This window comes from Choloepus didactylus, chromosome 4, assembly GCF_015220235.1.
Source record: "Choloepus didactylus isolate mChoDid1 chromosome 4, mChoDid1.pri, whole genome shotgun sequence".
Classification (NCBI taxonomy): domain Eukaryota; kingdom Metazoa; phylum Chordata; class Mammalia; order Pilosa; family Megalonychidae; genus Choloepus; species Choloepus didactylus.
In genome coordinates this window covers 5,260,912-5,278,848 of record NC_051310.1, presented here as the reverse complement: position 1 = coordinate 5,278,848, position 17,937 = coordinate 5,260,912, and the positions used below count along the sequence as shown (strand labels likewise).

Below are 17,937 nucleotides of genomic sequence, written 5' to 3'. Positions count from 1 at the left end.
AGAAGGGCTGAAGGGCAAGGAGCCACCCGAGGAGGCCACGAAAGGCCTGACGGCATCCTGGCTCCTGGCCAGCGTGAACCCCTGGCACTGGGAGATCACAGGGCCCGGGTACTGCCGACCCCACCCAGGCGGGGATGTACCTCTCTCCAGATGCCTTCTGCGAGGTCCGTGCGAATCCTCCTGGGATTGACCTGGAAAAAGAAAGGCTTGGACACTCCTTTCTCCGCAGGTGGGCAGACAGCAGCTCAGTCTCCAGACAGGGGAAGAAGGGCTGTCCACTGCCCAAGCCACCAGTTCCTACCCTGCAGGACACAGGGAAGATGCCTGGCAGGCTGGGCAGGGCCGAGGAGAAGGGGTTTGCTGGAGCCTGAGTCAAGGAGGCACCTGCAGGCAGAGGTTTGCTCAGAGGCACTAACATGCAGCAGGGCCTTTGCAAACCAGGAAAGCAGCTGGGGGAGAACGGAGGCCAGACTTGGTCACCGTCATGTCGGAAGAGACTAGAATGACCCCATCGATGCCACCCAACGGTGCCCTGTTCATTTGTTCTCGAGGCAAAGCAGAGGATCGTGGCACATGGGGGCCAGAAGATACCAGAACATCCACCCCAAACCCTTCCCAGGGAGACTCCCTCAGAAGCCCCAGGTCTGGGGTCAGATTATTCTAGAACCTTCCCCACTCAACCCAGGCAGCCTGGAAAATGGACTGATTTGTAATGTCTCTAGCTTTTGCAAGAGAAAACAAGTCCCGTAAAGAGGACAGCAAGAAGCACGAGGAAGAATATTTCCAGGAGGGGCGCGCTCGATGGCCCCAGCCTCCCACCTCCTTCCCTCCCTCCCCTCGAGCCCCCAGCCCCAGCAGGAGAGGAGGGACGAGGGGAGCAGAGAAGCACCTTGAAGCGGTGGAGCCTCTTCCCGGAGCTCTTCTGGAAGCCGGCCCTGACCGAACTGAAGGCCGCTCGGATACAGGTGGAGCGGCTGTGCCTCAGCCCGGCCATGGCTCAGGGAGCAGGTTGTGGACTTTTCCACTTCACTAGACATGAAGCACAGATCAGCGGTTGCAAGGGGTGGAGCGGGGAGTGGACGAGAACAGGGCCCCAGGAACCTTCTGGGTGAGGGTGGACAGCTGGTGGTGGTCCAACGGCTTGCGTTTATCAAGACTCAGAGCCGTCCGCCAGAAAGGGTGAGCGAGACTGAAAGTACATTACACGTCTGTAAAATAAATCTAGGGGGTTTTCAAAACAACGTTTAGTTGAAAGAAAACCCACCGACAGCTGGTAGCACGGGTGCAGCCCAGTTTGGGGAAAGTCCTTTTGCACGTGGCCCCTGGGCTTCCTAAGAAAGTCATTTCTCACGTAGGTTCCTGGTAAGAAAGTCGTTTCCCATAAGGAAGGCTCATCGTCAAACATCGTGCAAATTCCCTGGCGGAGTCAGACCCGTGAGAGGTGGGAGGGAACTTGGAGGCCACCCATGGTTCAGACCACCCCCTACACCCCATTTTTGAAGCAGGTGAAGAAACTTCAACCCGGAATGGGGAACTGACTTGCCCAGGTCACCCAGACCCAGAAAGCTTCTCCTAAGAATTGAGGTTGTTCAAAACAAAACAAAAAACACATACACTCAAAGGGGGCAAACCCTCTCATAAAAAATGAAGGAGAACAACAGATTACACACCTCCGTGGCATTTCACGTCACTCGCTGTCTTCAAGAATCCTCATGGGCAGGGACCCGCGAAGTCCTGTGGGAAAGTGAATCCGTCCTAAACATTTACACGTGCACCAAGCCTGCCCCTGACAGGTCGGTCTCTCCCCAGCTGGGTTCTTGGAACACCAGTGCCAGGGCCTGAACGTGCAGGGTCCAGGCAAGTAGGAAACGCTGCCGAGACCTAACACATCTTAAAGGCAATAAAACCCCAGTGAAAGGAAATCTATAGGACACTGTTTTGTGTTGGGGTTGCTACAGTCCAGGTTCTTCTCCGTTTTCTGTAATGTCCTCAGTCTGTCCCGGATCCCAGCCAGGGCCCCACGGGCATTGGGCCGACACGTCTCCGTGACCTCTTGGCTGTGACGGTCCCTCGACTGCCCTCCTGATGGCCTGGGGTTTGGGGGTCAGCTGCTCTGCGGGATGCCTCTCGGCTGGAATGTGAGGTTTTCCTCGTGGGGAGTGGGATGACGGGTTTGGGGGAGGAAGACCCCAGAGATAAAGCAGTGTTCTCACCCCACCCCATTGAGCAGGCGGGCTGTCAGCACGCCACCACTGACGTCAACCTTGGTCCCCTGCTCGGGCGTCTGCCAGGTCTCTCCACCGTCAGTGCCTCGTGTCCCCCATGCCCAAGGTTCTCCTCGGAAGAGTCACTGCGCGGCCCACACCCAGGACCCCACCTCCCGAGGGCGGAGCGCCGACCGAAATCACTGCAAACCCCTCTGATGGGAGACTCGGCTCTTCTCCGCTTATTTGCTTGTTTATTCAGATCATTAACTTGTAGCAATATGGACTCATCCATAGGCTTTGGGTGAGAATCCAACACTTAGTTATTTTGCTGCTCAAATAGTTTGCGCTTCAGCCACTGGTGGCTGCCTTGGTGGACTCCTGCCTGCCTTCGACCCACTTAAACCTACTTAATTTTTTATACAGTTTTACTGAGATATATTCACATACCCTGCAGTCATCCACACTGCACACTCAGCTATTCACAGTACCAACACACAGTTGTACATTCATCACCCGAATCAACTTTTGAACATTTTCCTTACTCCAAAAGTAATAAAATAAAATAAAATAAAAGTTAAAAAAGAACACCAAAATACTCATCTCCCCATCCCACCTCATTTTTCATTTAGTTTTTGTCCCCATTTTTCTACTCATCTGTCCATACACTGGAAAAAAAGGAGTGCGATCCACAGGGCTTTCACAATCACACTGTCACCCCTTGTAAGCTACATAGTTACACAATCGTCTTCACAAGTCAAGGCTACTGGGTTGCAGTTCTATAGTTTCAGATACTTTCTTCTAGCTATTCCAATCACTAAAAACTAAAAAGGGATATCTTTATAGTGCATAAGAATGCCCTCCAGAGTGACCTCTCGACTCCATTTAAAATCTCTCAGCCACTGAAACTTTATTTTGTTTCATTTCACTTCCCCCTTTTGGTCAAGATTTTCTCAATCCCACAATTCCGGGTCCAGATTCATCCCCGGGAGTCATAGCCCATGTTGCCAGGGAGATTTGCACCCCTGGGAGTCAGGTCCCACATGGGGGAGGGCAGTGAATTCACCTGCTGAGTGGGCTTGAAGAGAGAGGCCACAACTGAGCAACAAAAGAGGTTCTCTAGGGGAGATGCTTAGGCACAATTATAAGTGGGCTCAGCATCTCCTTTGCAGCAACAAGCTTCACAAGGGCAAGACCCAACATCAAGGGCTCATCCTACCAAACTGTCAGTCCTCAACATTTGCAAGAACACCAGTAACAACCCAGGTGAGGAAGTCCAACGTTTCTGTATTTTTACCCAGTTCCTCAGGGGGCCCTGCAAATATGTCCTTATTCTCTTCTCAAATTACTTTGGGATGTATTGGAATTTCACCCTAACCTATACAAACCTACCAGATCTCACTACCTATTCAAAGTTCCACATAATTATGGTGTTTGAATAAACTGACCATACAAGTTAAATTATTTAGCATGCTGCAGAAAATATAGATCCTGAACCAAATAAACATCTCTTCCCTTGGTCTCACACAGAAGTTGTAATTTTAAAACCCAGTCAGTATCATCCTTTACCCTTTGGCCTGATTTGCCTTAGTCCTAACCAGATCCGCTTCATTCATATCTCTAGTTGAAGTCTGAACTCTTTTTCAGCTCTTTCAACAGTAGTCATATGGGGTAATACTGGCATTCATAGCTGCCGAGCTCTAGCTCCAAGTCTCAGGTGTCACACAGATACCCAAAGTTTCAAACACCAATCAGGTTATGCACAAGGAGCTCAGCATCTCAGGATTTAGAGATAAACATTACAAGTCGGGAATAGATGTGACTGCCGTAAGAGCTTACAATCTAGGGACCATTACAATAAGCATTCCCCCGATAAGCTGTGCCCTAAGATTCAATCCTCAGAGTTTACACTTTGTAGTTAGTCCATATTAGTGAGGCATTATAATGTTTGCCTTTTCATTTCTGGGGTACTTCACTCAAAATGCTGTCCTCAAGATCCATTCACCTCGCTGCGTGTCTCACAGCCTCATTTCTTCTTGCAGCTGCTTAATATTCCATTGTACGCACACACCACAGTTCACCATTCCGTTCATCAGTCGATGTGCTCTTAGGCCACCTCCATCCTTTACAAATCATGAACACTGCTGCCATAAACACCAGTGTGCAAATAAATGTCTATTCCTGTCCCTGCTGCCAGATCTTCCAAGTAAATACCCCATAATGAGGTTGCAGGACCTTATAACACTCAGCTTCTTGTGGAACCACCACACTGTCTTCCAGAAATGCTACACCATTCTATTCCCCACCAACAGTAAATAGGTGCATCCCTCTCTCCATGCTTTCTCCAGCACTTGTATCCCTCTGTTTACATTTTTCCCTGCAATTTTATAGAGATATCTTCACATACCATACAGTCGTCCACAGTGTACAATCAATTGTGCACAGTATCGTCATATACTTGTACATTTATCACCACTATCAGCACTTGAACATATTCATTAATTCAAAATGAAATTTTTAAAGATTAAAAAAATTAAAATACCATACAATACAATATAATAGTAGGGTCAGACAGCAATACCACTACCAAGAATCCCATATCCCTCCCTTACATCCCCCTCTCATACACATTCAGCTTTGGTATATTGCCTTTGTTACATTTAATGGAATAGACTCCAGTTTGCTTTGATTATGTTTTTTCCCAAATACCATCCCTTTTTCAACATCTCACAAAGTTGACATTCATTTGTTCTCCCACATGTAAAAACATTTTTATATTTATACATTGAGTCACCATCATTGACCACTCTAGGTTTTACAAAGTTATACAGTCCCAGTCTTTATCATCTATCTTTCCTTCTGGTGTCATGCTTGCCCCTAGCCCATCTCTTTCAGCTTTACTCACAGACATCTTTGTTCAGTGCACTTACAATATTGTGCTACCATCACACAATATTGTGCTATCCACTTCTGGATCTATACAGTCAATCCTGCTGAACATTCTGTAGTCCTTCAGCATCAAATGCCCGATCTCTACCCACTTTCTATCTCCTGGTAGCCGGTGTTCTCAGCTTTAACTCTCAAAGTTTGCTCATTAATGTTAGTTCACATTAGTGAGACCATACAGCATTTATCCTTTTGTTTCTGGTTAACTTCAACATGACATCCTCAAGGTTCATCTAGGTTATTATATGTTCCATGTCTTTGTTCTGTCTTACAGCTGCATAATATTTCATCATGTGTATATACCACAGTTTGTTTATTCACTCGTCCATCGATGGACATTTGTGCTGTTTCCATCTCTTGGCAACCGTGAATAATGCTGCAATAAACCTTGGTTTACAAATGTCTGTGTCTTAACTTTCAGTTCCTCTGAGTATATATCTAGTAATGAATATGCTGGATCATATGGCAGTTCCTGAGGAACCCCCACACTGTCTTCCAGAGTGGCTGCACCCTTCTACATTCCCACCAGCAGTGAATGAGTGTGCCTGTTTCTCCACATCCTCTCCAGCACTTTCAATTTCTTGTGTTTTTGTTTTTTTTTTTTTTTTTTTTGGTTTTTTTGATAATGCCATTCTGGTAGGTGTAAGATGATATCTCATTGTGATTTTGATTTGAATTTCCCTAATAGCTAGTGAAGTTGAGCATCTTTTCACATGTTTTTGAGCCATTTGTATGTCTTCTTCAGAAAAGTATCTATCCATGTCTTTTGCCCATTTTTAGATTGGGTTGTTTGTCTTTCTGTTGTTGAGTTGTAGGATCTCTTTATATATTCTGGATATTAAACCCTTATCTGATACGTGGCTTCCAAATATTGTCTCCTGTTGCATAGGCTGCCGTTTTACTTTTCTGACAAAGTCCTTTGATGTACAAAAGTGTTTAATTTTGAGGAGATCCCATTTATCTATTTTTTCTTTCACTGCACGCTCTTTGGATGTAAGGTTTAGGAAACCACCTCTTAACACAAGATCCTTAAGATAATTCCCTACATTTTCTTCTAAAAGTCTTATGGTCTTAGTGCAAATGTTTAGGTCTTTGATCCATTTTGAGTTAATTTTTGTATAAGGTGTGAGACAGGAGTCCTGTTTCATTATTTTGGAAATGGATATCCAGTTCTCCAAATACCATTTATTGAAGAGTCTGCTCTGTCCCAGTTGCTTTGGCTTGACTGCCTTATCAATGATCAATTGTCCATAGATGCGAGAGTCTATTTCTGAACATTCAATTCGATTTCATTGATCAGTATATTTATCCTTATGCCAGTACCATGCTCTTTTGAGACCTGTACCTGTGTAATGTTTCAAAGTCAGGTAGTATGAACCCTCCCACTTCGTTCCTCTTTTTCAAGATATTTGTGACTATTTGGGGCACCTTGCCCTTCCAAATAAATTTGGTTGTTGGTTTTTCTATTTCTGCAAAGTAAGTTGTTGGGATTTTAATTGGTATTGCATTGAATCTATAAATCAGTTTAGGTAGAATTGACATCTTAATTATATTTAGTCTTCCAATCCATGAACACTGTATGTTCTATTTTTTTAGGTCCTGTTCAATGTCTTTTAGCAGTTTCTTGTAGTTTTCTTTGTATAGGTCTTTTCTGGCCTTGGTTAAATTTATTCCTAAATACTTCATTCTTTTGGTTGCTATTGTAAATGGAATTTTTTTCTTGATTTCCTCGTCCTGTTGCTCATTACTTGAGTGCAGGAATGTGACTGATTTATGCGTGCTGATCTTGTAGCCTGCCACAAACCAACTTAATTTTGATCTCTGAAGGAATGTATCCTGGGCATTCATTCCTTAGCTCTCGCTCCAGCTGAGTTTACATAAAAGTACCAAAAAAAGTGAAATGACGGCAGGTGGGGGCACCCGATCACCCCTCTTTACCAAGCCCCAGCTCTGCTCACGCAGTCAGCCTGACCCCACATTTTTAGGCCAACTGACCGGCACCAAGTTAATGGACTTTTTGTTTCCTTTTGTTTTCACTGGAAATACATATATATTCTAATGAAAGAAAACAAATAAACAAATGTTCGGATAAATGAACTTCCATCAACTCAATTGATTTACCCTATTAACTTATGAATTCTCTTCCTTTAGTTAAACATCCCATGATAGTCAGGACGGGCAGGATTATGATGCAGTAACCTATTAATCCTCAGTAAAAGGCAAACCCCAGTGGCCTAGCTCTGTTTCCGTCATTAAGAGACTCAGATGATTTTTCCCACATCTCAGACATCATCACCTCCACGGTGATGTACAGACAGAGCAGACACAACTTATAAGTTTCATTAGTGAATTCCAGTCACTTGCCCCAACCTAGCAGCAGAGAAGGCCGGGAAATGTACAGGAGCTTGTGGATATCGGAGTGCACCCCTGGCTCTGGAAGATGAACTGCCTGATATTTTCAACTGAAGGGCAAATGCTCCGACGGGTAGGCTCTCCTCTGGGAAACCATTCACTGTTCTCCAAGTTTTATGCCTAATAAGACTCAGTTCTTTTCTTAGCAAACTTATTTATAAAGGATGTTCTTGTTATCTTAATTGCCCATTCAATATTATGTTACCCAGTGAAATCTAGAGGTGAAATATTTGTTTCTATGAAACTGTCACTGGAAGGAAGAGAAGACTTTGGCCCTGCCGTGGAGAAGGAATCTTCCAGCAGGAAGGCAGTCTGACAGTGTTACACTGTAAACACATCCTACATTCTACTCCACCACTCAGCCATAACAGGGCTAATGTTTCATGCAGGAAAATCAGATTTCAACGTTGCCTGAAACGCTGAGCCTGGCTCCTTCTCCAGCCCTGCCTCCTTCCTTTACAGGATCCAAAGCAAAGAGGGCGCCCCAGGCCAGCCAGCACAGGGCTCCCCACTTCCCCAGGGGGTCACACCCCTTGACTCCTGGGTGGCGACGATGCCCCCCCGAGGAAGACGAGCCTCGGCACAAAACCCGGGGATCCACCGGGCGTCCTGCTCTGGGCAGGTTCGGACAAGTGAGCATCTGCCTCACGCCCCAGTGGTCCTGCCTGGTGACCTGAGACGGGGGGCGCAGCGAACCCGCTCCCCACTCTGACTGCACCCAGGCCTGCCACAGGCTCCTCGGGTCCAGTGTGTGGGTGAGGACGGGGGACAGGGGCCTGAGCACCCCTTAGTGGCTGAGCCCCGAGGCGGAGGAGGAGGCCGGCCTCAGGGCTTGGCCCGCACCGGAGGGACCCAGAGTGGGACGCCCCTAACCCCGGGCAGAGACCGTCATCAGGATTGACAGATCCCTCTGCCCACAGACAGGGGAGTCTGTCCCAGGAACCCCGGCTCAGTTGTGCCGTCGGGTGAGACACGGCCGGAGCGGCTGTGAGCTTGTGCTCCCACGAGGGCCCAGAGCCGAGGGGGCTGGGCTCTGGTCTCGAGGGGCCCCTGATACAGAGAAACAGAATTTGCCGCTTTGTACATACATTGTGTCCTCCAGAAAAGGCCATATTTGTTGAGACAATCTTGTGGGGGCAGATGTATTAGTGTTGATTCAATTGGAATCCTTTGAGTGTTTGCATGGAGATGTGACTCAATCAACTGTGATTTGATTGTAAGGTTTGATTGGATAATTTCACGGTGGGTGTTAATTGGATCGCTGGAGTTGTATAAAGGAGTTCACAGACAGACCTCTTAGCAACTAAGAGACATTTTGAAGACAGCCATTGAAAACAGACTTTTGCTCCAGAGCAGCTAAGAGAGGACAAACACCCCAAGAGCAACATTTTGAAGAACACACAGGAGTGAGAGAGGAGCTGGAACACAACCCAGGGTCAGCAGACACCAGCCACGTGCCTTCCCAGCTGACAGAGGTTTTCCGGACACCACTGGCCATCCTCCAGTGAAGGTACCCGATTGCCGATGTGTTACCTTGGACACTTTATGGCCTTAAGACTGTAACTGTGTAGACAAATAAACCCCCTTTATAAAAGCCGATCCATCTCTGGTGTTTTGCATTCCACAGCATTAGCAAACCGGAACAGAGTGCCCCTTTCTCCCCTCCACTGAGAGGGGCGCTGGCAGCTGGGGTGCCCTCGGGGTGGGTGTGGACAGCTCTGGGCTGGGGAGTCACTTCCGATACCTCAAGGACCTGTAAACCCAGGCCGCGTTCGTCTCCTTCCCGTGGGCAGAGGGTGTGCACGTCCCCATACGCGGCCGGCCGAGGCCCAGGCACGGTGGCGGCACTGCGCACAGTGTGGCCGGACAAGACGGGAGGTGATGGGAAACAGGAAGTGACACTCGGAGACAGAGAGCAGCAGAGCTGCGGAGAAACAGTGACAAAGGGTGAGAGAGGCGGAGATGCAGAAAGATCCAGAGAGACAGAAAGATATGGGGACAGAGGAGGACCCAGAGAAAGAGAGAAGGGTGCAGAGACAGAGCCCCGGCAAGAGAAGGGGTGGCCCCCCTGACTCCCTAATGCCCTCATGAGAACGAAGCAAGCTAGAGTTGGGATCCTGTCGTTTGGAACCAAAACCAGGATTCCTCCTGCCGGCTGTGCTTTCTCAAAAATACCAGTCGGCCTCGGTCAGGGTGACTTGCCAGGGTGTGGCTGAACATCTGGTTCTCGGGGACCCAGGGGTTGCCCCCTCACCCTCAGGCAGCCCCCGCTTTGCTTAACTCGCACCGACTCCCCGACCTGGAGGGGCCGGGAGATCTGAGGCTGCAAAAGGACCCCTGCTGGCAGCGTCCCCTCAGGAGCGGCCGTCCTGGCTGCAGGTTGGCTGAGTCGCCTCGACGTACGTCCCCCCATTCCTGCAGGCCCTTCCCACCTCAGCCGGGTAAGGGGCTCCGGCACAGAGCACACACGCCATGTTTGGGTGTGAAGGACGCGTTTCAGCCAGACGCCTGGTTTTCGGGTCTGTGGCGGGGACTAGAGACAGAGGGGCCCTGGGGTCCAAGTGGGCACAGCGGGCAGCACAGGTGGAGCCCTGGGCGGGTGCTCAGGGCGGGGTCCCAGGGGGCCACCGGGGGGCTCGGGAGGTACGAGGTGGCACAGGCGGGGGGAGCTGCGGGCAAGGTGAGGAGGCCTGAGAGAATGACAGCCGATCCCCAGCGGGTCAGCGGCAGGGAGTGGGTACCTCAGGGGCTGGGGAGGCAAGGGATGTCCCCAGGCTGGGGCAGAAGGCCCAGTCCCCCTCCCAGTAAGGGGACACGTGCTGCCTTCCCTGCATCACGCCGGAGCCACTGGACTCCGATGTGCCCCGGGCAGCCCAGCAGGCCGCCATTCAGCAGTGCCCTCTGTCTGGCAGCCACAGTGCCCGGGCCCCTCAGGTGGCCTCTTCTCCAGACACAGGTCCTTGGCACCCGGCCACCTACCGGCCACTGTCAGGGCAGAGGCGGCAACTGCGACAGGGACTCGGCACCCCGGGAAGGCCTGCCAGAGCCCACGGTGTCCCCATCGCGCCGCGGCCCAGAGCTGTCGTCCCAGCCCCAGCTGGCACGGTGGCCAGGAGAGGGTCTCGGGAGGGACTGGGCAGCAGAGGCCGAGCCCCTCGTTCCCGGGCAGGTGCTCCTTCCGCAGCTCCCAGGCCGGGCCAGGCCGCTGCCTTCCCCAGGCGCCCCGAGTGAGCAGGTGAGAAGGGAGCACCCTCCCAGGTAGGAGGACTCCACGCCGGCCCTGGGGTCTCCTCCTGCATCTGAGCGACGCTGTCACCAGGCGTCCAGGGTGACCGCTCCGGCCAGGGCAGCCGGTGGGCAGCACGACCCCCAACCTCACCACAGCAGCACCAGGCACGGACCCCGGGACTGGGCCTGTGGGGGGCTGGCAATCCTCGGGGCCCCTGGCTTTTCCATCACCTGGCGATGTCGCTCCTCTCCCGGGTCCTTCCAGCCCAGTCACTTTTCCGCAGGGGATCTGAGTGGTGGTGGGCAGTCCACCCCCAGCCTGTACACTTTAATCAAAAGGCATTCTGTGCACACGGTTAAAAAGAAAGCTATTAAATGATGTATAATAAATATAGTAAGTTCCTCATCCCCAAGGCCGCCGTGCCCCACTTTCACCATCCCTTGCCCACCCCCCGGCTCCTTTTATCCTTGTCCAACCACCAGCATCTCCCACAGACAGAGGGGGACGTCCCGGCTCAGGCTTGTCCCTGCTCGGATAACGGAGCCTCTGCGTTTATGGGGACCCCACCTCCAAGGGCACTTTGCCCCTGAAGCACTCTGTGCTCCCTCCATGAGCCCCTCGAGGTGGCCGGGCGCACCGGAGCCCACTCCCCTGCTCGTCTCTCGTGTAAACCACCACTAGCACCAGCAACTTTGGGGGGTTAAACGAAATGCGGCCTGCTCAGCGGCCAGTACCGCTGTTGGTCTTCAGGTTTTTTTAAATTATTATTATTAGAGAAGTTGAAGGTTTACAGAACAATCCTGAAGAAAAGACCAAATTCCGTATTATGAACTCCTTGCACCAGCGTGGTCCATTGGTTACTACCGAGGACAGATGATGATTATGATTGCGTTATCCACTCCGGTCCATGGTTTACGTTAGGGCTCACTGTGTTACAGCCCTGGGGTTTTGTTTAGTTTTTTAATTTTTAGTCCAGTAACAGATATACAATCTGAAGTCTCCCCTTTTAGCCACATTCAGATATGAAATTCAGTGCAGTCGGTTACGCTCGCAATGTTGGGCCACTGTCCATTCCCAAACCTCCCCATCAGCTGAGTAGAAACTGTGCGACGACCGCGTTAACCCCCCCAGGCGGGAGACTTCTGTTCCGGGTTCTCAGGCTGTGAGTTTGCTTGTTCTACTTACTCTGTGTGCTGGTTTGAATGTATTATGTCCCCCAAATGCCATTATCTTTGATGCAATCTTGTGCGGGCAGACGTTAGTGCTGATTAGATTTTGGAATCCTTTGAGCGTTTCCATGAAGATGTGATTCAATCAACTGTGGACAAGACATTTGGTTGGATAATTTCCATGGAGGTGTTGCCCCACCCATTCAGGGTGGGTCTGAATTAAATTACTGGAGCACTATATAAGCTCAGGCAGAAGGAGCGAGCTTGCTACAGCCAAGAGGGACACTTTGAAGAATGCACAGGAACTGAGAGAGGAGCTTCAGCTCACAGAGACATTTTGGAGATGGCCTTTGAAAGCAGACTTTTTCTCCAGAGAAGCTAAGAGACGACAAATGCTCCAACAGCAACTAAGAGTGACATTTTTGAAGAACTGCAGCCTAGAGAGGAACGTCCTGGGAGAAAGCCGTTTTGAAACCAGAACTCTGGAGCAGACGCCAGCCACGTGCCTTCCCAGCTGACAGAGGTTTTCTGGACACCATTGGCCATCCTCCAGTGAAGGTACACGATTGCTGATGTGTTACCTTGGACACTTTATGGCCTTAAGCCTGTAAGTGTGTAACCAAATAAACCCCCTTTATAAAAGCCAATCCATCTCTGGTGTTTTGCATTCCAGCAGCATTAGCAAACCGGAACACTCTGTCTAAGTGAGACCTTAGGATATCTGTCCTCTAGCCCTGTTCTTGGTGCCTAGTGGGAAATCAGTTAATAGGTAGATGCTTGTAGGAAAGCACTGGCTCCTCTTTACAACTGGGGAAACTGAGGCTAAGGATACTCCAAGGCTGAAGCCAGATCTAACCACTCCCCTGTGGCCGGGTTCTGTGCCCCCAATCCCCACAGAGTCCCCTCCTCAGGGTTCTTGGGCTCCCCTTGCTCTGGGACCTTCTCAGGAAGGGGTGAAAAGGGCTCACGAACCCCTAGGGACTCCCCCCACTAGGCAGTGTCCTCGGTGGTCACAGCAGACACCCCGCAGCATGCTGATCTGGGGGAGTCTCTGAGCTCTGTCACTACTGCCGTCGCCCTGACACGGAAGCTTCAGCAGCTCTGCCGGGCCGCCCGCCCCTGCTCCCCACCCGGGAACTTGGCTTCCTGTCACCAAACCTCACCTGCCCTCGGGTCCTGTTCCTTAAATGACCCATTCAGGGTGTCATCTTCTGTGGCCTCCTCCCACTCCCCCACGCCCACCCCTCAGGCCCAGAGCAGAGCCGGGGCCTCCACCGACCCCACACTGTCCCCCACCCCCGCCAGGGAATGGCCTGCACCCCAAGGGGCTGCAGCTGCTATCCCATCTCCAGCCACGGCCCGGGGGGCTGAGCCAGGCCCCGCCTCGGATCATTGCAAGGAGCATCTAAGGCCCCATAAGGCCCTGAGTCCTGGCCTCACCTGGCCTCACCTGTTGGGGACTGGGGCAGGGGGACGGATGGCGCCTCTGGGTGGGTCTGGAGCTGGGAAAGCACCACATGGATCCCCCCTCTGCTGTGGGCGCCATCATCTCATCCCAGAGAGGCTCAACAGCCAGCACTGCGCCAACAGCCACCACGTCTCAGCTTCACCCGAGTCCCAGCCCGTGGGGGTGTCCTGCTAACCAGCAGGGTCTGCCGGCTCCCCACGGCCCCACCACCCACTGCCCACGGTGGCCCTGCCCGACCTCGTGCCACCCCACCCCGGCCCACCCTCAACCACCCCAGCCGGGGGTGGGATGGACCCCTTCCTCTTTGGCTCCAGCTAAAAAACCGTGACACCACCTTCGGCTCTGCTTTCCTCCCACCCAGGCGAGGAGCAGGGGCTGCTGCTTCTCCTGGAAACATCGGGAACCCAGCGGCTGGCCCGGCCCTGGGGCCTCTGAGATCCCCCAGCCCAGCCCAGAGGCACCGGAGGACCTCGGGGTGAGATAAGCCAGACTCAAGGGGCAAATAGGGTTCGATCTCACTGAAAGGAAATGACCAGAGCAGGAACAGCCATCGCTGGCAGCTAAAGACAGTTCACCAGGCTGGGGCTCACGGGGTGCAGAGCTTCTGCTTGGGGTGATGGAAAGTTCCAGAAATGGCTGGTGGTGATGGTGGCACAAAACACTGAGTGTCCTTCATAGCACTGAATTGCACATTTGAAAGTGATTAAAATGGGGAATTTATGTTATATTTTACTACACACAAAAAAATATTTAAAAAAACCAAGCAAAGGCTTTAGCTAGACCACAGCCCAGCCTCCCTCTGAGACTCCCACGCTCCCGAAAAGGCCAGAGCCCCCCCAGCCCCCCCAGGCCTTCTCAGCCCCTCCGGCCCCCTCCCCGGCCCCCTCTGCTCCTCCTGCAGTTCCGGGCATCAGCACCCCCCAACCCGGGGCCCAGCCTCCACTGCGCCTCCCCAGAAGGCTCTTTCCCCGGACAGCACCTGCCTGTCCCCTCACGTCCACCAGCTCTGTCCTCGAAGGCCACCCTCCCAAGGGGCCTTCCTGGGGCCCCTGCCTCACACTCCAACCCCCACCCCAGCCTCATTTGTCTCCTTTGTTCTCCAGCTGACCGTACACTCCGTGGCTGGGAGTTTTGTTGCTTTGTCCACAGATGTATCCCCAAAGCACACTGCCCAGCACACAGTCGGTGTTCAATAAATGTTTACTGAGCAACTGCATGCACGCCCTTTCCACAGAGACCTCTCCCCTGGTATGTCCCAGCCAAACTCATCTTCCTCCAGCACATGCCCCTCCTATTGCCCCAGCACCCCGAGACCCCCAGTGGACACTGTGGAGCCGCCCTGGGAGGCCGGAGAGCTGGGGACAGGCTCCAGCACCGGACTGCCCGGGCCACGTCCGCTCTGCCGCCCACCAGCTGCCGGACTTCAGCAGACGAAGGACCTTCTCCCAGCTTCCTCATCTGCAAAATGGGTGTCGGGGTGAGGGCCGATGGACGAGGCGAGCTCGGGCTGCTATGCACACGTCGTCCTGTGTGTGCTTGTTATTCCCAGGCTGCTCCAAGATGCACACTTCCCTTGAACACCCCACGGCCACCCAAAGACTCACAAGGCCGGTAGGGACCTGCCGCTAGGATATCCACACCAGGACAACTGACATAAGCGCGTCACATCCTCAGGGAAAGGAGCCGCGTGGGTTTTCTTCTCTGATGGGAGCGTCTTGTCCAGGGCTCTCCCAGGGGTCTTGTGGAGTGGGTCCCACAGAGGCCCCAAAGGACAAGTTCAAGTCCTGACCCATCCCGGGTTTAGGGTGGAAACTCAATCCAATAACTGGCACCCTTGGGAGACCCCAGCAGGGAGAGAGGGCCGAAGCCAGAGGCAGAGCCTGGGGCCCGCGTGCTTGCGAGCCAAGGACCACCAAGGGATGCCACCGTGGGGCGCAAGGAGGAAGCAGGTGGGTGCTGCTCTAGAGCCAGGAGGAAGCGTGGCCCGAAGGCATCTTGATTTCGGGGTTCTGGGCTCCAGAACTGAGAGGGGATAAATCTCTGCTGTTTCTAGCCAGCGCGTTTGTGGTGATCTGCTGTGGCAGCCTGGGGAACTCACACGCTGTTAAGTACAGGGTTGGCACTCTGAGAAAAGTAACACTGCCTTAAAGAAAGTCTGTTCTTTCCACTAGGAGTTGAAAAGAGTAAGGGCAGATTATGACACCGTTTACTTGTGGAGAATGACAGGGATGCCAGCCTGGTCTGGGAGCGGGGTCTGAAACAAACAGCCAAGCACCAGCTGCGGCCCCGGAAGTCATCCTGAATTCATGTGTCCCAGAGCTTCAATCACTTAAGGTGCAAAAGCATCCTTCAGTGCTATATGTGAGATCTAGAATGCATTATGAGAGACTACAAACACACAAAAACTGTTATATATTTTTTTAAAAAATCACCCCCAGGGCACAACCCCATTCAAGACGGTGGAGTGAGAGTCCCAGGGCTCTGACCCCCACAAAAGCTAGAACAACCAGCAAGAACTGGCAGAAACACCTTTCTCAAGCTCCAGAAAACAGTTAAAACGCTGCAGTAATAAATCAAGAGAAAGTTGTCTGAAACGTGGTAGGACCTGAAGGTCTGTTCTAGTTTGCTAATGCTGCCGGAATGCAAAACACCAGAGACGGACTGGCTTTTATAAAAGGGGGTTTATTTGGTTACACAGTTACAGTCTTAAGGCCATAAAGTGTCCAAGGTAACACATCAGCAATCGTGTACCTTCACTGGAGGATGGCCAATGGCGTCCGGAAAACCTCTGTTAGCTGGGAAGGCACGTGGCTGGCGTCTGCTCCAAAGTTCCGGTTTCAAAATGGCTTTCTCCCAGGATGTTCCTCTCTAGGCTGCAGTTTCTCAAAAATGTCACCCTTAGTTGCACTTGGAATATTTGTCCTCTCTCAGCTTCTCCGGAGCAAGAGTCTGCTTTCAATGGCTGTCTTCAAACTCTCTCATCTGCAGCTCCTGTGCTTTCTTCAAAGTGTCCCTCTTGGCTATAGCAGCTTGCTCCTTCTGTCTGATCTTATATAGTGCTCCAGTAATTTAATTCAAACCCACCCTGAATGGGCGGGCCAACACCTCCATGGAAATTATCCAATCAGAGTCATCACCCACAGTTGGGTGGGGCGCATCTCCATGGAAACACTCAAAGAATTACAATCTAATCAACACTGACAGGTCTGCCCACACAAGATTACATCAAAGGTAATGGCATTTGGGGGACATAATACATTCAAACTGGCACATTCCACCCCCTGGACTCCAAAATGACATTATCGTTCCATATACAAAATACGTTCATCCCACAACAATATCACAGAAACTTAAATCATTTCAGTAACAATAGTTAAGTACAAGATCCCATCAAAATCAATTATAGGTGTGGTCAGTCCTAAGGCATAATTCTCCTTTAGCTGTGGATCTGTGAGCTTAGAACAAGTAATGCGCTTCCAATATATAACGGAGGGACATTTATAGGATAAACATTTCCACTGCCATAAGGAGAAACAGTAAGGAAAACAGGGTTAACAGGACCAAAATAGTTCCTAAAACCGGCAGGACAAACTCCATTAGATTTCAAAGCCCGAGAGTCATTTACAGAATGACGTTGTGTCCTTGGGGCTTGAGAGAGCAGGAGTCTAACCCTTCCTAAGGGCCTTTGCAGCAGCCCTTTCCTCTCCAAATGCTGTGGTGAGTGCTCCAATATATCCACACACTGGGGAGACCACCTTCTCGGCCCCACCCTCCTCAAACATGGGGGCAGCACCTGGATTCCCTTCCATCTTCCACATGCTCAACCCCTTCAGAACAGTGGGGTAGAAGCCAGGCTCTCCCCAATTCCCTGGGAATGTGCTCCACCATCTTTGGGACCTGGGGTGGCAGAGCATTCCCTGAGCTTCGAGGTGGAAGGCCTGCCCTTGACCTCCGGGGCAAACTCACCCTTTCCATGCATGTGGGCTTCTCTGCTATCCCAGCCCGAGACCTCTTGACTCCAGACCTCAACTGCCGTGGTTCTGTGTTTGAGGAAATTTTTCCTTCAATTTGTTACTTGTCTGTCTCCTCCAGTCCAGACTGGCAATGGCTCTGTCTGTAAAGATCTCACAAAAATTCTGTTGGCTTCGCGTGAAGTACATGGGGGTCAAAGCCGTCAGACAATAGGACTTTCCACAGATCCTTTCTGCTTAACTTCTTTTACAATCTTGGCTTGTACTGAAATGGCGGCTGGGTTCCATGTTTGGTTACATCCTCACAGTGGGCTGTAGCTTCTGGGATTCCACCCCCCGGAAGCTCGTAATTTTCCAAGCCATCAGCTTCTGGTTTCTTTGAACCCAAGAGTTCAGTTCTAAGTTTATCTCTCTCCACTCGCATTTTACTATAAGCTGCAAGCAGAAGCCAGGGTACATCCTCCACACGTAGTCTGGAGATCTCCTCAGCTAAGTATTCCAGGTTGTCACTTTCAAATTCTTCCTTCCATCTGACACC

The 17,937-nt window shown here is 51.3% G+C and overlaps 1 protein-coding gene across 1 annotated transcript in view; it reads right to left on the bottom strand.

The window, feature by feature from the left end:
- LOC119532546 overlaps positions 1 to 17,937 on the bottom strand; it is a 30,251-nt gene that overhangs the window by 4,213 nt on the left and 8,101 nt on the right. Inside the window, exons 2-4 of the mRNA XM_037835006.1 lie at positions 1,671 to 1,734; positions 890 to 1,029; positions 141 to 191 (exon numbers count right to left, since the gene is read on the bottom strand). Of these exons, the coding sequence (XP_037690934.1) occupies positions 141 to 191; positions 890 to 994 (156 nt within the window). The 5' untranslated portion in view covers positions 995 to 1,029; positions 1,671 to 1,734. The remainder of the gene's footprint in view (positions 1 to 140; positions 192 to 889; positions 1,030 to 1,670; positions 1,735 to 17,937) is intronic.